We start from the raw sequence: 14,305 nt of genomic DNA on the forward strand, positions 1-14,305 counted from the left end.
GTACTTCTATTTTCAATGAGATAGCCCAGATCGCATCACCTTAATAGTTAATACTGATCAAATTTTCCAGGTATATTGTAGTGTAGACATAAAACTTGTTAATAGCTTAATTTTTTCTATGATCAGATGCATTTATCATCCAATTTTAGAACTAACAACCGAACAAATCGCTTATATTTTTATGATGAAAAAGTAGCATAAAGTACAAATTTCACATACGATTAGATCAGTATGTATGTAGGAAGACACTTCGATATTATAATTGAGATCTTTCAAGTAGGTCATAATCTCATAACACTCAAAATTGTCCAGCTATCATCTACACAATTGCAAGCATAGCTTCAGTGTAGTGACAATTTTCTAATTCAATATGTTATTTCGATAAGAGAGTTTTACAAACTGTCTGGTCCTCTTCATTTCTGATTACCAGCTTCAACTGGCTCGACTACCTCAGCTTCAACTATCTCAGGATTCTGTGGCTGCTGAGCATCAAGTGATGAACCCCATTTTTCTGATAAACTTGCGCCCAACAAATCATATAGTCTTCCACTAACTTCTGCAGGGTTTTCAGGCTGCACAAAAACATGCCGTCAAGAAACTATATAATAAAAATAAAAATATTGTGCAAATTAACTCTTGCAGACAGCACAAGACTACATGATGAAACTAGTAAGTTCTCATGGGGAGGCTAGTAGGCTACGCAGAAAAATGTCTTCAGAATAATCTCCTCTGTTATGAAATTACAATCCTATAGTAATCACAAGGACTGTACAAAGTACAAACTAATGTACATGCATGCAACACTTATATGGGGTTCACACTCGAAAGACACAAGAATACACCGAGCTTTGTTTGAAGAACTCTGAATCTCTGATATATATATATATAAAATAAAAAAAATAAAAAAAATAAAAAAAACTTTCTGAATCAAAAGGCAGGTTTTAATTACAAGTATGTTTTTTTATATTTACTTGAGATAGAACAGATGAGAGTTTGACTATATCCATTAAATTTACCCAAAAGAAAAATAGAAAATCCACAAACAAGACAAAATGCCCAAAATAAACACATGCATCCAGACAAGAATCCAATTTAACTTACAGTGAAACCACTGGAGATTAGTGCTGAATCATATAATAGATCAACAGCTCTAAGAACTTCTTCATCCTCTGAACCACTCTTGTACGCAGACTGTAGAGCAAAAGAGACGATCAATCTTAAACACTAGTAGATAAACACTACATACAGTCAGAACACATAAATATTCACCAAATTTACGTACATGCAAAGTTTTGATAATCAGATGGTCAGGATTAATCTCAAGCACCCTTCTACTTTTCATGAATTCAAGAGGACTTGAACCGCTAGAATTTTGTGCCTTCATCAACCTGCAAAGGCCAATATCATTGTTCATCTTCCACTGATAGGTAATAAGATATTAAAATGAAAAGCTATGCCCCAAAAGAAAAAACACCAACCTTTCCATATTAGCTGAAAAACCGAATTTACCAGATGCAAGAGCACATGGTGAAGAGCTCAAACGATTAGAAACTTGGACACTAGCAACTTTATCACCCAGTCGCTTTTTAATCCAGTCACAAGTTTTTCCAAATTCTTGTTTCACCTCTGTTTCTTTCTCCGCATTTTCCCCTCCTGCAACAATGTCAAAATTGCAATTCTATATAAATTTTGTTTACCAAATGCAACTCTTGATCAGATACCACAATATTGGGCAAAAAAACCCTAATAACTTCCCCTTCTCACCCTCCAGAAAACAGGCAAATGTTGGGGTGGTCTATGGGGCTAATAGAGTAATAGGAAGCCACTAGGAGTTTCCACTTCAAACCTAAGGTCCTACTCTTGATAATACTTGGCATGCTAAATGTACCCACCCCCCCACCCCCCCAACCACAAATGATGATCTATGGGGATATCAGCAAGCCACTATAAGTTGAAGCATGCCAGAGAGAGAGAGAGAGAGAGAGACACCAATGTGCATACCTAAGTCTAAGCCTTCCTTGCTGATGTCCACAAAGTTCTTCTCCTTGTATGCCTTTAAATTCTGAATGGCAACCTCATCAATGGGTTCAACTAAGAAGAGTACCTGTTAAGTGTAAACAGACGAACAGTTTACATTGACGTAAACCATGCCAGTATGCCAAGCCAACAAATAGCAACCACTACAAGGAAGGAACTGAAAGCTGAATAAGTAAGGTAAGAGGGATTTCTACCTCGAGATCCTTCTCCAAAAGCTTTTCAAGGAAAGGTGTATCTTTGGCACTAGTTACACTGTCAGAAGCAATGTAATAGATATCCTTCTGGTCAGGTTTCATGTTTTCTACATATTCATCTAAGCTTATCATCTCTTGTTCACTTTGAGATGAGAAGAATCGTAGCAGAGGTGCAATACGTTTGTGATTATCACGATCTTCGATGCAACCCAATTTCAGGTGTTTGCCAAAGTTCTCCCAGAACTTCTCATAATCCTACAATAAAGAAGTGATAGAAGGCATAAATCATTTTAAGAAATTGGAAAAAGGTATTACATGACAAGGAATTGTTGTTCAGTCTAACAAATTGATATCATTGTATGTTAAATATGCACCTAGTGGCTAGTACATGGACCAGTGTCAGAGATGATTAGTCAAGTCAGAAAAGAAAAAAAAAACATAATTAAATTCATCTTTGTTTACTTACATCTTTGTTCTCACTCATTGATATGCCAAGGATCATGTCAAAGGCCTTCTTAAGCAATCGTTTCCGCATAATTCTCACCTTTAATCAATGAAAAATAAATGGGAAAAATATTATTAAAATCTTCAATAATAGTGGAGTAAATTATAGTTTTATTTTTAAAAAATTAAAAAACAAAGACAGAAACCCTTACAATTCGGCTTTCTTGGAGAATCTCACGAGAGACGTTAAGAGGAAGGTCACTTGAATCCACAACACCTTTTATAAAGCTCATATATCTAGGAAACTACCAAGAGGTGACAAGGACATATTAAGACTCATCACAAAGCATATTTGATAAACTAGACACATTATTCTAGCATAAAGCTTACCAATTCTCCATCAAAGTCATCTGAAATGAAGACTCTTTTGACATAGAGCTTTATATTTTTGGTCTTACTATTAATTAAATCATCATTTCCATGAGGCGATACTGATGGAACATACAAGACAGATCTGAATTCGACTTCACCCTGCAACCAAACAAAAATTAGAGACCTCATAAATGAGACTTACACTGAATAAGTTCAAAAACCTAAATGTAAAGTAAAAACCCATACAGAAATAAAATAAATACAGAATAGTATACATCCAGCTCTTTAGCTTCCGAGAGTATACCTCTGTTGTGAAGTGCGATGATGCTAGAGGATCTAAATAGTCGTCAAAGGTCTTTCGGTAAAACTCATTGTACTCTTCAGTAGTAACTTCCTTTGGATTCCGGAGCTACATTTATAAGAGTTGAGCATGATCAGCCAATAAATAAAAAACTCATTGCTATAACAAAGAATAAAAAACAACAAATGCTCACCCATATTGGTTGAGTCTCGTTCATGAGCTCCCAATCCCAGTGTTTCTCAACCACCTTTTTGGTCTTCTTCTTCTTCTGGAAAAGCATAGTATAAGAGTAATAGTTAAATATTGACGGTTACCAGAAAAAGGGATAAAATATCTTGTTCACATGCAAACATAATTCATAGATCAACAATCACAAATGAACCAAGAAATATACCTCAGTTTGCTCTTCTACACCATCTTTATTAGCTTCAGCAGGATCCTCATCCACTTCAACCTGAAATATATTAAAGCTAGTTCAAAAGGCATCCTAATGTGCTGAAAACAAAACCTAATGTTCCTACAGCAGGATACAATGCAAGTAGCAATAATTTCAAATAACAGCTGGCAGAATAATGAAGTCTCATTACCTCCTTTACAGTTCCCTTCTCTTCCCATGTGTATATCGGAAAGGAAACAAATTGTGAGTAATTCTTAAGAAGTTTCTGGATTCTCTCTGGATGAGCAAAATTTTTGGCATCACCCTAAAAGTAATATATATACATCAAAAGAATGGTTATTAGTGAGAAGATATTGGAATGAACATGATAAAGTTCAGTAACAGTTCCACAATTCACCTTCAGATAAAGTGTAATGCGGGTTCCTCTAGGTAACAGCTTCTCTGGATCTGTCTCCTCTCTAATCATATAGGTACTGGCATTAGCTTCCCCCTCCCACACATACTGTTTGTCAGACTTGGGACTCTTTGTTGCAACAACCACCTATTTGCATTAATAGAGAGTTAATGAATGCACAATTAAAGAGTTAGTGAACCACAAAAGATCCAGCAAGCAAAAAGCCACAGTACGAAGTGGTTTTTCAGTAGGAATTCATATTCTACCTTATCAGACACTAAAAATGCTGAATAAAACCCAACTCCAAATTGACCGATAAGATTGTTGTCTGCTCCAGATTCTTTACTATCCTGCCAAATAAGAAAACTTGAATAAATATATTATACTACTCTATGAGTGAAAACCAGAGCATGAGTGAAAGCTTAGCACATATCCTAACCTTCAATGCCTTAAGAAATTTAGCTGTTCCACTTTGTGCAATAGTTCCAAGACAATCTACAAGTTCTTCGCGTGTCATGCCAATTCCAGTATCACTGTGGAAAAAGCGATAAAACAAAGATTAGAAAGAAATCGGTTGGACAATGCATTTAGAAATTAATAATAATGAGTCCTTCAGTTAACCATACGTTATTGTGATGATCCCATTATCTTTGTCAGCTTGGACACGAATATCAAGCTCCGCAACGTCCTTTGATAACTCTGGTTGAGTAACACTAAGAAACCGAAGCTTGTCTAGAGCATCACTTGCATTGCTGAAGAACAAAAAAATATATACAAATATGTCATTAGATCTAAATTACAAAGAAATCCTACGAGAGACATAATTCTATTACACACACAATTAACTACATGTTTACAATAAAAACAATTGGCGTATTATTTACTACATCTTCAAACCCTATGTTACTTGGACTCGGATGAAGTGTCAAATTAGACACGGGTGTCCAAGCATCGGACTCGCCCATTTTCTTGAAAAAAGTTGTGTTTTTAGTTAAAAATGAAGTGTCCAGGTGTCGGTGTCGGTGTCCGACACGAGTCGTGTCGACACGGACACGTGAGGTAAATGAAAGAGTCTGAGTAACATAGTTCAAACCAATACAAAACCTCCTTTTGGGAAGAAAAAAATACAAGAGCTTCCTAGTTACTGTGGCACTTATTCAATGAACTGTCAAGCGAATGGATGACCAAATGCCATTAATTCTACTCCAATTTTCACCAAAATATTTTCAAGAAGTATTTTTTTGAATACAACAACTTTAGCTACTCTTAGCACATATTCGATGAATTGTCAAGCAAACGAATGACCAAAATCAATAATATCTATCTCGAATTTTCACAAAGATTTTCAAAAACTATTTTTATATACAACAGCTGCATAGTAGTTTTTCGGGAACAGTTTCATAGTTACTCTAGCATACATTCAACGAATTGTCAAGCATAAGAATCGCCACAATCCGTTACTTCTAATTAAGACATACAAAAAAATCCATAAACAATGTAGAAAGATAATCACCTGATCAGCTCTCTCAAAAAAATCTCTTTGTTACTGTAAAGGCTATTAACAATAAGATCCATGAGTCTGCTAACCTCCGCCTGATACTCGTATTTCTCAGCAGGAGCACCACCAGCAGCAGACGAGTCAGAGGCTGCAGCCGTGGACTCATAGCGACGGCCTATGCCACTAAAATGCGAGCCAGGAGCATCGAATATACTCGAAACCAACGACGAGTACACTCTACGTTCCGATTTCACCTCATTATCCTTTGAGCAATGTAATTTCATATTAGCACGTCATATAGTAGATCACAGTTCATATATAGTTCCAAGCTAATGCAAATCAGCAAATCATACACTCTATTCACTATCTTAGCTTCAGAAATTCATTATTTCCAAAAAAACAATTGAAATTTTTTCAATTTGCAGAATCGCAAATACTTCAAATTTACACATTTTGCAACAATCAACAAACATTCAATTCAATAAATAAGCAAAAATCACAAGTAATGATTAAAAAGTGATAATAATGACGAGAAATTGGAGAAAAACTTACAGAAATAATTAGAGGAGAAGTTGAAGAAGCTGCGACGGCATTCCGATGACGGAAACCACCGTGACGGAGGATAGTAGCGACTGATCGTCGTGAAATACGGTGCATTTTTCACTGGGAAAATCAACGAATTTCAAATTTTCAGATGAGTGACAGAGTTGTTGAAATGAAAGTTTGGATAGAAAGAGGAAGAAGTGAAAATGGGGTTCAAGGGTTTTAGTAGGGTTCAAGGGCTTTAGGGAATTAAGGACTTTGCAGAAGGTTCTGGAGATGGGCTGACTTATGGACTTATGGTTGTTATTTACCACTCTCACTCCACTCTCCGAGGGTAATTTGGTCATTTCTTATATATATATATTTTTTTTTACCCAAACAATATCTTAAATAATGAGATTGTGTTTAGGCAGTGGCGGACCTAGGATTTTTGAGGTGGTGAGTCACCATCAATTATTGATCATTTGTAAAAGTACATTTTTATTTTTCCAAATCTTATTTATAATTAATTTCAATTCTAAAATTATATATATATATATACATATATATATATATATATATATATATATTTCACCAAATTGATTTCAATACAAAAATAGGACGCAAAAATCCATATTACAACAAAATAGTACTTAAAAATTCAATCTTACAAATCAAAAGTATTACAAATAACATGTTACAAACAAATTATACTATAAAATTATTACATTAACTTTATGTTTTTTTACTTAATTGATAAGCTTTGGGGGATATAAATAGAAGCAAAAATTATTAAAACTAATAATAATGATGATAATAATAATAATAAGTGAGATAACTTAAGAGACCGGTTATTAAATATAACCGATCTCTTTAATTATTAAAGAAAGCAGCACAATACGCAGCAACACCAAAGAGACCCGTTATCTTAATAACTGGTCTCTTTGATATTCAACAAAAAAACACGTTGAGAGAGTGATAGGTGACAGAGTCAAAGTTCTTTTGATATTTTTACATCAAAGAGACCTGTTATTTATATTAACGGGTCTCTTTGATTCAACATTTTTTTTTTTTAACTGGTGAGTCACGTGCACCACCAGACACATGAATAGGTCCGCCCCTGTGTTTAGGCATGTACAAAGGTTTTTGAAATGGAAATCAAAGATTTTATTATTATTATTTTTACGATTTTTTTACCATATACCACTGAGTTTTAACTTAATTCACCATATACCACCAAAAACTTTCTAATTCACCATATACCATATACCATTGAGTTCCTGTGCAATACCACAAAATACCTTTTTTTTGGTAACTGTCGTTAGTCTGCCGCTAGCTTGTCGTTTGGGGTATTTTACTAATTCACCATATACCCGTGTTTATAAAGTTATTTCACCATATACCATTAAATTAAAAGATATTTCACTATATACCCAGAAATTACAACGGTTATTTTTTTTTCTAAAAAAAAAATTAGTCGTTGATTATTATAAAGGATAGTTTATGTATATAAACATAATATTATAGGGATTAAAACAACACTTCACCCTTCTAAAAGCATTTGCAAAGATGTCAACACACTCAAAATCATCATCATCATTTTACGAATATGCATACATAAGAATAATGCCAAATAAAGCTTGTACAGGTGGGAAGAAATTTACAATAAATTAAAGAGTCTTGATTCGACAAAATATCCATAAAATTTGTACTATAAGTGTGATATATGAGAGAAATTTTGATGTTGCAAGGGTAATGTCGAGCAAAATGTCCTTTCGGGTTATGAATTTCAAAACAGGGGAAGCATAGACACACAATGTCATGGAGATGAGAACATGTTGAAGGAGCTCAAGAAAAGAGCAGTGAAGCAGTGAAAAATAGTAGATACAACAATTAAAATAGCCATTGCAAATTCTAGGTATACGGTGAAATATCTTTTAATTTAATAGTATCTGGTGAAATAACTTTATAAACATGGGTATATGGTGAATTGGTAAAATACCCCAAACGGCAGACTAATGGCCCAGTTATCAAAAAATGTATTTTGTGGAATTGCACAACAACTTAGTGGTACATGATGAATTAGAAAGTTTTTGGTGGTATATGGTGAATTAAGTTAAAACTCAGTGGTATATGGTGAAAATTCCGTTATTTTTAGTAGGGTAAGATACGAAATGTGCCCCTCCTATCACAGGAGAAGTGGGGTAAGGAACAAACCCAGTTACTTGTGGGGGAGATTGAGGGACAAACCATCCTTCCACTCCTTAATCCTTAGAATGGAAATCAAAGATGAAACAACATATCCCTAAATATTAAGGGTAAATTAATGGAAAAGAGATAATTGCTTGTGTTCATACAAATTAGTTAAAAAAAATATATGCTCATTTGTTTAAAAAAATATTAATTAATTGTATAATGGATATTGTGTAAAATAACATCACAAAAAAGTCTCCAATTAGATTATAATACCACAAAATTTAAAACTTTTTATTATAACACTACAAAAAAATAAAAACCCCTAAAATTGGATTTCACCACCTCCTAGTAGATTTTTGGATGGAATCTGTTAGTAGGATCCATTATAGACACGTGTCACTAGCACGCACATTGGCAGTCCTAGTATTTTAATTTATTTTTTGACCAATATCCTACACGGCTACACCGGAGTTTAGCTCTGACTACAGCCTACATCCGAATCCGACTACAAAGAGGGGGGTGAGAATCGATCCCAAGATCACCTGAAATTGGGAGGAAAGGTGTAACCACACCAAGCTATCCCTCACTCTCACGAGTAGAGTCATGTCTTAGTTCAAGATAACACCTTATTTCATGCAAAATCAATAAAGCTCCGAGAATAGGGGGTAAACAACTAAACAAGTAAACAAAAACTGATGAACCTAGACCTATCTGTCCTCATTTTCCCGCTCTGTCTTGAAGCGCACTCCACTTGGCGACTTCTGAACATCTCTATCCTCCATTGAAGCAGCTTCTGAGGTTAACTCTTATTTCCTTTTGTATTCATTGAATGTTTATTTCACAAACTAGGGTTCATCTTTCATTTTTTATATTGTCACTATAGTCTATTTGAAGTCGATTATTGAACTATTAGTTATAACTAATTACTAAGCTTATGGGAAGATCATAACGACTGAATTTGTTGTCAGAGAAGAGAATTTGCCTATAATATTAGGATGGAACTATGAAATTGGACCTTTTTCTACCTAAAATCATGCAAATTTTTAGTTTAATTTTGATAATTGAATCAAGTTTGGTTGCTAATGTGTTTGCGGAACCCTTTAATGCTAGAATGGAAATATGATATTGGACCTTTTGTCGCTGGGCCTAGGGCGGCCGCCCCTCCTGCCATTGCTCAGAGTCGGGTCGGAGTATGGTATATTAAGGGTGCTGGCTTGGTGGGGTTTTGTTGTAGATTGTGTAGGCGTTGGTATTGCTGGAACGGGGCTGGTGTAAAGTATTTGTCTCAATTTTCTTGTTTCTTAACTCATTTAAACCCCCATATGTAACGGAATGCGTGCCATTGTAATGGAACGGTATATGTCATTAGTTCATGAGCTGAGTTTATCTAATTTTAGTAGAAATTGTTGTACTGAAGGTAAATGTAAGTCATGAACTATGTTGCCCAAACTCTTTATTTTACATTTTTACCTCATTATTGACACTCCCAACTCTTCATTTTGGACCAATATTATGAGAATTTTCGTCAGTAGCTATGCTTGGCTTTTTGACAGGGATTCATGTTTATTATGAGTTTCCAAGTCCAAGAATGTTGGTCATTAAGCTTTTTCTCTGTTTTATGAAAGGTCTTTTTTGCTGTTTTTAAGAAAGTTGGCTGCAATATGATTTATATTTTTATTTTTCCTGATACCTCTGTTGTTTTATTTATCTTGAAAATAATCGATTCTTTAACTTTATATTATTTGACATTGATAATCTTATGGAATGTTGTTTCTCTGTGTACAGCACCGAAAGTGACGTGGTTGATGATTGCAGCTAGTTTTTATTCTGGTAATGGCATCTCAAAAACTGCTTGTCCACGTACAAGGGGCCTATATAGGAAAATGTAGTGACCCTATGGTTGTTTATAATTGAAGAGAGAGTTTTGTATGTACCCTTTGGTAAAGCAGATACATACCATTCCCAGGACACTAACCTTTTTCTCTCGCTTACTTGACCATTGTCACTCATCAAAGTCACTGAATTTAACCAAAGTGGTCCATGGACAGTTAATAAAAGTTGGATTTAATCGTCACACATTTTTAGGTAATCGCTGCCTTGAACTTTATACCCGGTGTCAATTTGTTGATGACATCCTTAAAGCATTTGGTGACATATCAAGGAAGAATACTATATCTTGGAATATTTGCTTGAAGGGGTTGTTGAATTGTGGCCACAGTGAGATCGCTCAGTCCTTGTTCGAGAGGATACCTGAACAAGATGTTGTTAGTTGGAATACTATGATTTCATGGTATGCCTCATGTGGACATAGTGATTGTGTGTGGGAAAAATTCCGAGAAATGCAATATATGGGAGTGAAGCCAAGCGGGTATACTTATTCAATTGTCGCATCATTGGTGTTTGATGCCATCTTGGGCAAGGAGCTTCATGGTAAGATGATTAGAAGTGGTTTAATCAGGTCAAACTTGGTTCTAGGGAATTCTTTAATTGATATGTATGGCAAGATTGGCCTAATTGACTATGCTGTTGGTGTTTTTTTGAGTATGGAACATTTGGATTTGATATCTTGGAATTCATTAATTGTGGGTTGTTGTAAAGCTGGATTTGGGGAATTAGCACTTAATCAGTTTTCTTCAATGAGATACTTGGGGTTTCCACCTGATGAGTTTACATGTTCTGCAGTAATCACTTGCTGTACGAATTTGCGAAACTTAGAAAGGGGTAAGCAGATTTTTGCTCTCTGTATCAAGGTTGGCTTTCTTAGCAATTCCATTATCTCAAGTGCCATTATTGACCTGTTCTCGAAATGCAACAGATTGGAGCATTCAGTTCAACTCTTCAAAGAGCTTGACAGACACAATTCTGCAGATTGCAATTCCATGATATCAGGCTATACATCTCATGACATCAGTGAGAGTGCTATCCAACTCCTCATGGTCATGCTGAAGGAGGATATAAGGCCTACAGAGTTCACCCTTAGCAGTATTTTGTCCTCCATTAGTGGTATGAAAGTGGTGCAAGGAACTCACATCCATTCTTTGGTGGTTAAAATAGGTTTTGAGATTGATTGTGTTGTTTGTAGCTCACTCATTCATATGTATGCAACACTTGGGTTGATCGATTGTGCTATGAAAATTTTTGCGAGTATGACCTTGCCAGATTTGATTTCTTGGAATACCATGATTATGGGTTTGACTCTTAATGGAAGATTAGTTATGGCAATAAACACTTTCAAAGAACTACATAGAAGAGGTCCATTGCCCGATCAAATATCGCTAACTGGTGTTTTACGAGCATGTAGCTATGGAGGTTTTGTTAATGAAGGAATTGCTATATTTTCAAAAATGGAGGAGTATTATGGTGTTAGACCCTGTAATGAGCATTATGCTTGCCTTGTAGATCTGTTGTGTCAAGATGGTAGGCTCTATGATGCAATGGAAATTATTGAATTGATGCCTTTTGAACCAAGTTCAACAATTTGGAAATTGTTACTTCATGCTTGTGTAAGTCATGGAGATGTGAGGCTTGCAGAGAAAGTAGCTGTGAGATTGATGGAGTTGGAGCCACATTTATCTCTACCTTATGTGGTTTTAGGCCGTGTATATGAGATGAAGGGCCAGTGGGAGGATGCAGTTCGGGTGAGGGAAGCCATGAAGAGGATTGTCTCGGAGAAGGTTGTTGGATGTAGTTGTATTGTGATAAAAGATCATGTATATAGCTTTACAGGAGAACAGCTGCAACAACATGCAGGCGGAGATATTTACTCCATTCTCAGATTAATGACTTGGGAGAAGGGTGAAACAATGATCATGGAAGTTAATCAGACAGATATTTATGCTATTGCAAACATGGTTATGGTATTATGAGATGTGTTCATATGCTCATCCCACAAAGAACAATGCTACTTGCGGCTGGCGTACTGCACGGGGAATTCAAATACGCATTCTATGCTTGGTATGACATGTGATAGACCTCTTTAGTATCAATGCTGGTATTATAAAAAAATCCCTGCAAATCTGTTGCCAATTTTAAATAATTTGACCTTGTATCAGTATGTTTATTCTCTTTAATTTATATTAAGCTTAAATATTTTCTTGTGTGTACTTTCTACCATTGCTGATTTTTGCACAGGGACTGTTGGGTGTGCCTAGTGCTGAGGTATTGGTAAGTGTAACTTTTGCCTTCCTCGATTTTGTGTTTCCAGTTTTGATTTTTTTTGGCAATCATTTTCTGGTTTACTATCATCAGATTCATCACAGCTAATGTTGAATATTGTCTGAAATTTCTGTAATCTCAGCTATTCAACTTCATGATTTGAGGGCTTTTATTCAATGGTTTATGATGTGTAATTTAGTAAGGTATGTTTTGATGCTCGCTAGTTCATTTCTCTTTTCTAGATGTTGAGATTTTTGGTTTCGGAGGGTTGACTAGTCAGGCAACCGAATATGTTGATTCTGGATGTGATTTGATCATTTGGCCTGATGTGAATCCGTCCTTTTCTAATTTGATAATATGAGGCCCTTTTCTTTTCTTTTTTTTTTTTTTTCTAAAAAAAATAAAAATATTATACTTCCTCTGTTTCATTTTTACTTGCTACACAACCTCAAGGTACGTACTTTTAGGAGGTAGTCAGAGAAGGTAAGCGAGTGCTTTTATCATAATATATGTAGGGAAGGGGTTAGGTACCATGTGTAAAAATTATCTTGATTATTTCCGTTGCATTGAATCTCTTCCTCAAACAATGTGCCTTGAGAGTCAATTAAAAGAAAATGGAGAAAATATGTGATTATTAGTTTTTATTATGAGAATGCATGTGATTAGTATTTAGCTTTCTAAGAAGCTACACATTATCAGAAATTACGGTTTGTCATGTTAAATGTTTCGGAGTTCTGATTTTGTCTTAATACCTTTTGTTAGTTCAATTTTCAGCAACATCTATGATACCTTATAGCTCTTTTTGTTGTGTATAGTGTAGTATTTAATGGAGCCAACCGAGCCATCCGTACCAGCCAAGCCACCTGTGAGTCTAATGTATGCAAGAAGAAAAAGACGAGGGAAACACTGAGAGAATGCAGCAGCAACAAGCAGAGCAGCAGCCACAACACACTGAGGTTTCCCACACCATTTAATGGGTGCCATCAGAATCTCTATTGATAGATGTAGAAGAAGGCAAATTATGTAAATATAATTAGAGAGGAGAGTATGAGAAGGCATTCAGTTATTTTGTAATTTGTGCTTGCACTAGCAGATTGACATATACAATATGTAATGGAATTTCAATTTGCTATCTTCAATTAAGTAACTGGATTTATATGACTCAGTTTCTATATAATCTTATCAATGCTATTCTCGAGACAGTATGTGTTCCATTTGGTGATCTGGGCATCTGGCCATTATCCTTTGGCCTATTGCCGTGGTTGGATCATTTCTTGATGCATTTATGTCTAGTTTTTCTTGGATTCTATCTTGGTATTGTCGTTCATCAGGTTATTCAGGCGTGTGATCTTTACTTTGTGGGAGAGGATTTAATGTCTTAGTTCTTATATAGCAAATATCAGATATAACATACTCCGTATCATGGAAGCAATCACAACATATATGATGATATTAATTCCTTATGTATCAAATGTACCCTTACTAATATACCTTGAAATGTTAATATGCTCTTCAAAAAACCTGTGAGATGTTAAATACGTACTTAAAATGGTCACAGGAAAATCTTAGAGAATAGAAAGGAAGAGCTAAGTGATTCAAAGTTCATCTCACAACACTCAAGAACATTAAAATCTGCAATTCAACAACATAAGCCTATAAAGGTAAGATGACATGAATAATCCTCACTAAGTTTCTTTGCCACTTGAGTAATTGCACGACTACCACCCAATCTTGCACTAGTACTTATGAGAAATAATGTTATGACCTTTAATTAATTCTTGGTTGAGCGAGCCTA

At 35.2% G+C, this 14,305-nt stretch overlaps 2 protein-coding genes across 10 annotated transcripts; one reads left to right on the plus strand and one right to left on the minus strand.

Annotated features, from left to right (window-relative positions):
* Positions 1 to 152: 152 nt before the first annotated feature.
* Positions 153 to 6,453, minus strand: LOC110701871 (heat shock protein 90-6, mitochondrial-like). The gene is made up of 19 exons (XM_021879480.1): positions 6,190 to 6,453; positions 5,653 to 5,900; positions 4,766 to 4,891; positions 4,579 to 4,672; positions 4,406 to 4,489; positions 4,143 to 4,286; positions 3,936 to 4,049; positions 3,743 to 3,802; positions 3,542 to 3,616; positions 3,352 to 3,456; positions 3,066 to 3,206; positions 2,888 to 2,980; positions 2,698 to 2,775; positions 2,232 to 2,486; positions 2,002 to 2,104; positions 1,479 to 1,653; positions 1,283 to 1,388; positions 1,102 to 1,191; positions 153 to 572 (listed from the first exon to the last, which is right to left on the minus strand). Exons 1-19 carry the CDS (start codon positions 6,292 to 6,294, stop codon positions 414 to 416), a joined length of 2,355 nt encoding a protein of 784 aa, XP_021735172.1. The 5' UTR covers positions 6,295 to 6,453; the 3' UTR covers positions 153 to 413.
* Positions 6,454 to 8,876: 2,423 nt separating this feature from the next.
* Positions 8,877 to 13,701, plus strand: LOC110701872 (pentatricopeptide repeat-containing protein At1g43980, mitochondrial-like). Of its 9 annotated transcripts, none has more exons than XR_002507408.1 (4): positions 8,877 to 9,153; positions 10,141 to 12,519; positions 12,653 to 12,713; positions 13,331 to 13,701. XR_002507408.1 is itself a non-coding variant. In XM_021879481.1 (2 exons), the coding sequence occupies exon 2, from the start codon at positions 10,284 to 10,286 to the stop codon at positions 12,219 to 12,221; it is 1,938 nt and encodes a 645-aa protein (XP_021735173.1). In that variant the 5' UTR covers positions 8,877 to 9,153; positions 10,141 to 10,283; the 3' UTR covers positions 12,222 to 13,701. The 9 variants fall into 9 exon arrangements, 1 of the variants encoding a protein (XP_021735173.1); XR_002507410.1 differs by having other exon boundaries at positions 10,141 to 12,346; positions 12,487 to 12,519; positions 12,653 to 13,701; XR_002507412.1 differs by having other exon boundaries at positions 10,141 to 12,309; positions 12,487 to 12,519; positions 12,653 to 13,701.
* Positions 13,702 to 14,305: the final 604 nt, after the last annotated feature.

Source organism: Chenopodium quinoa, unplaced genomic scaffold (assembly GCF_001683475.1).
Source record: "Chenopodium quinoa cultivar QQ74 unplaced genomic scaffold, ASM168347v1, whole genome shotgun sequence".
NCBI lineage: Eukaryota > Viridiplantae > Streptophyta > Magnoliopsida > Caryophyllales > Amaranthaceae > Chenopodium > Chenopodium quinoa.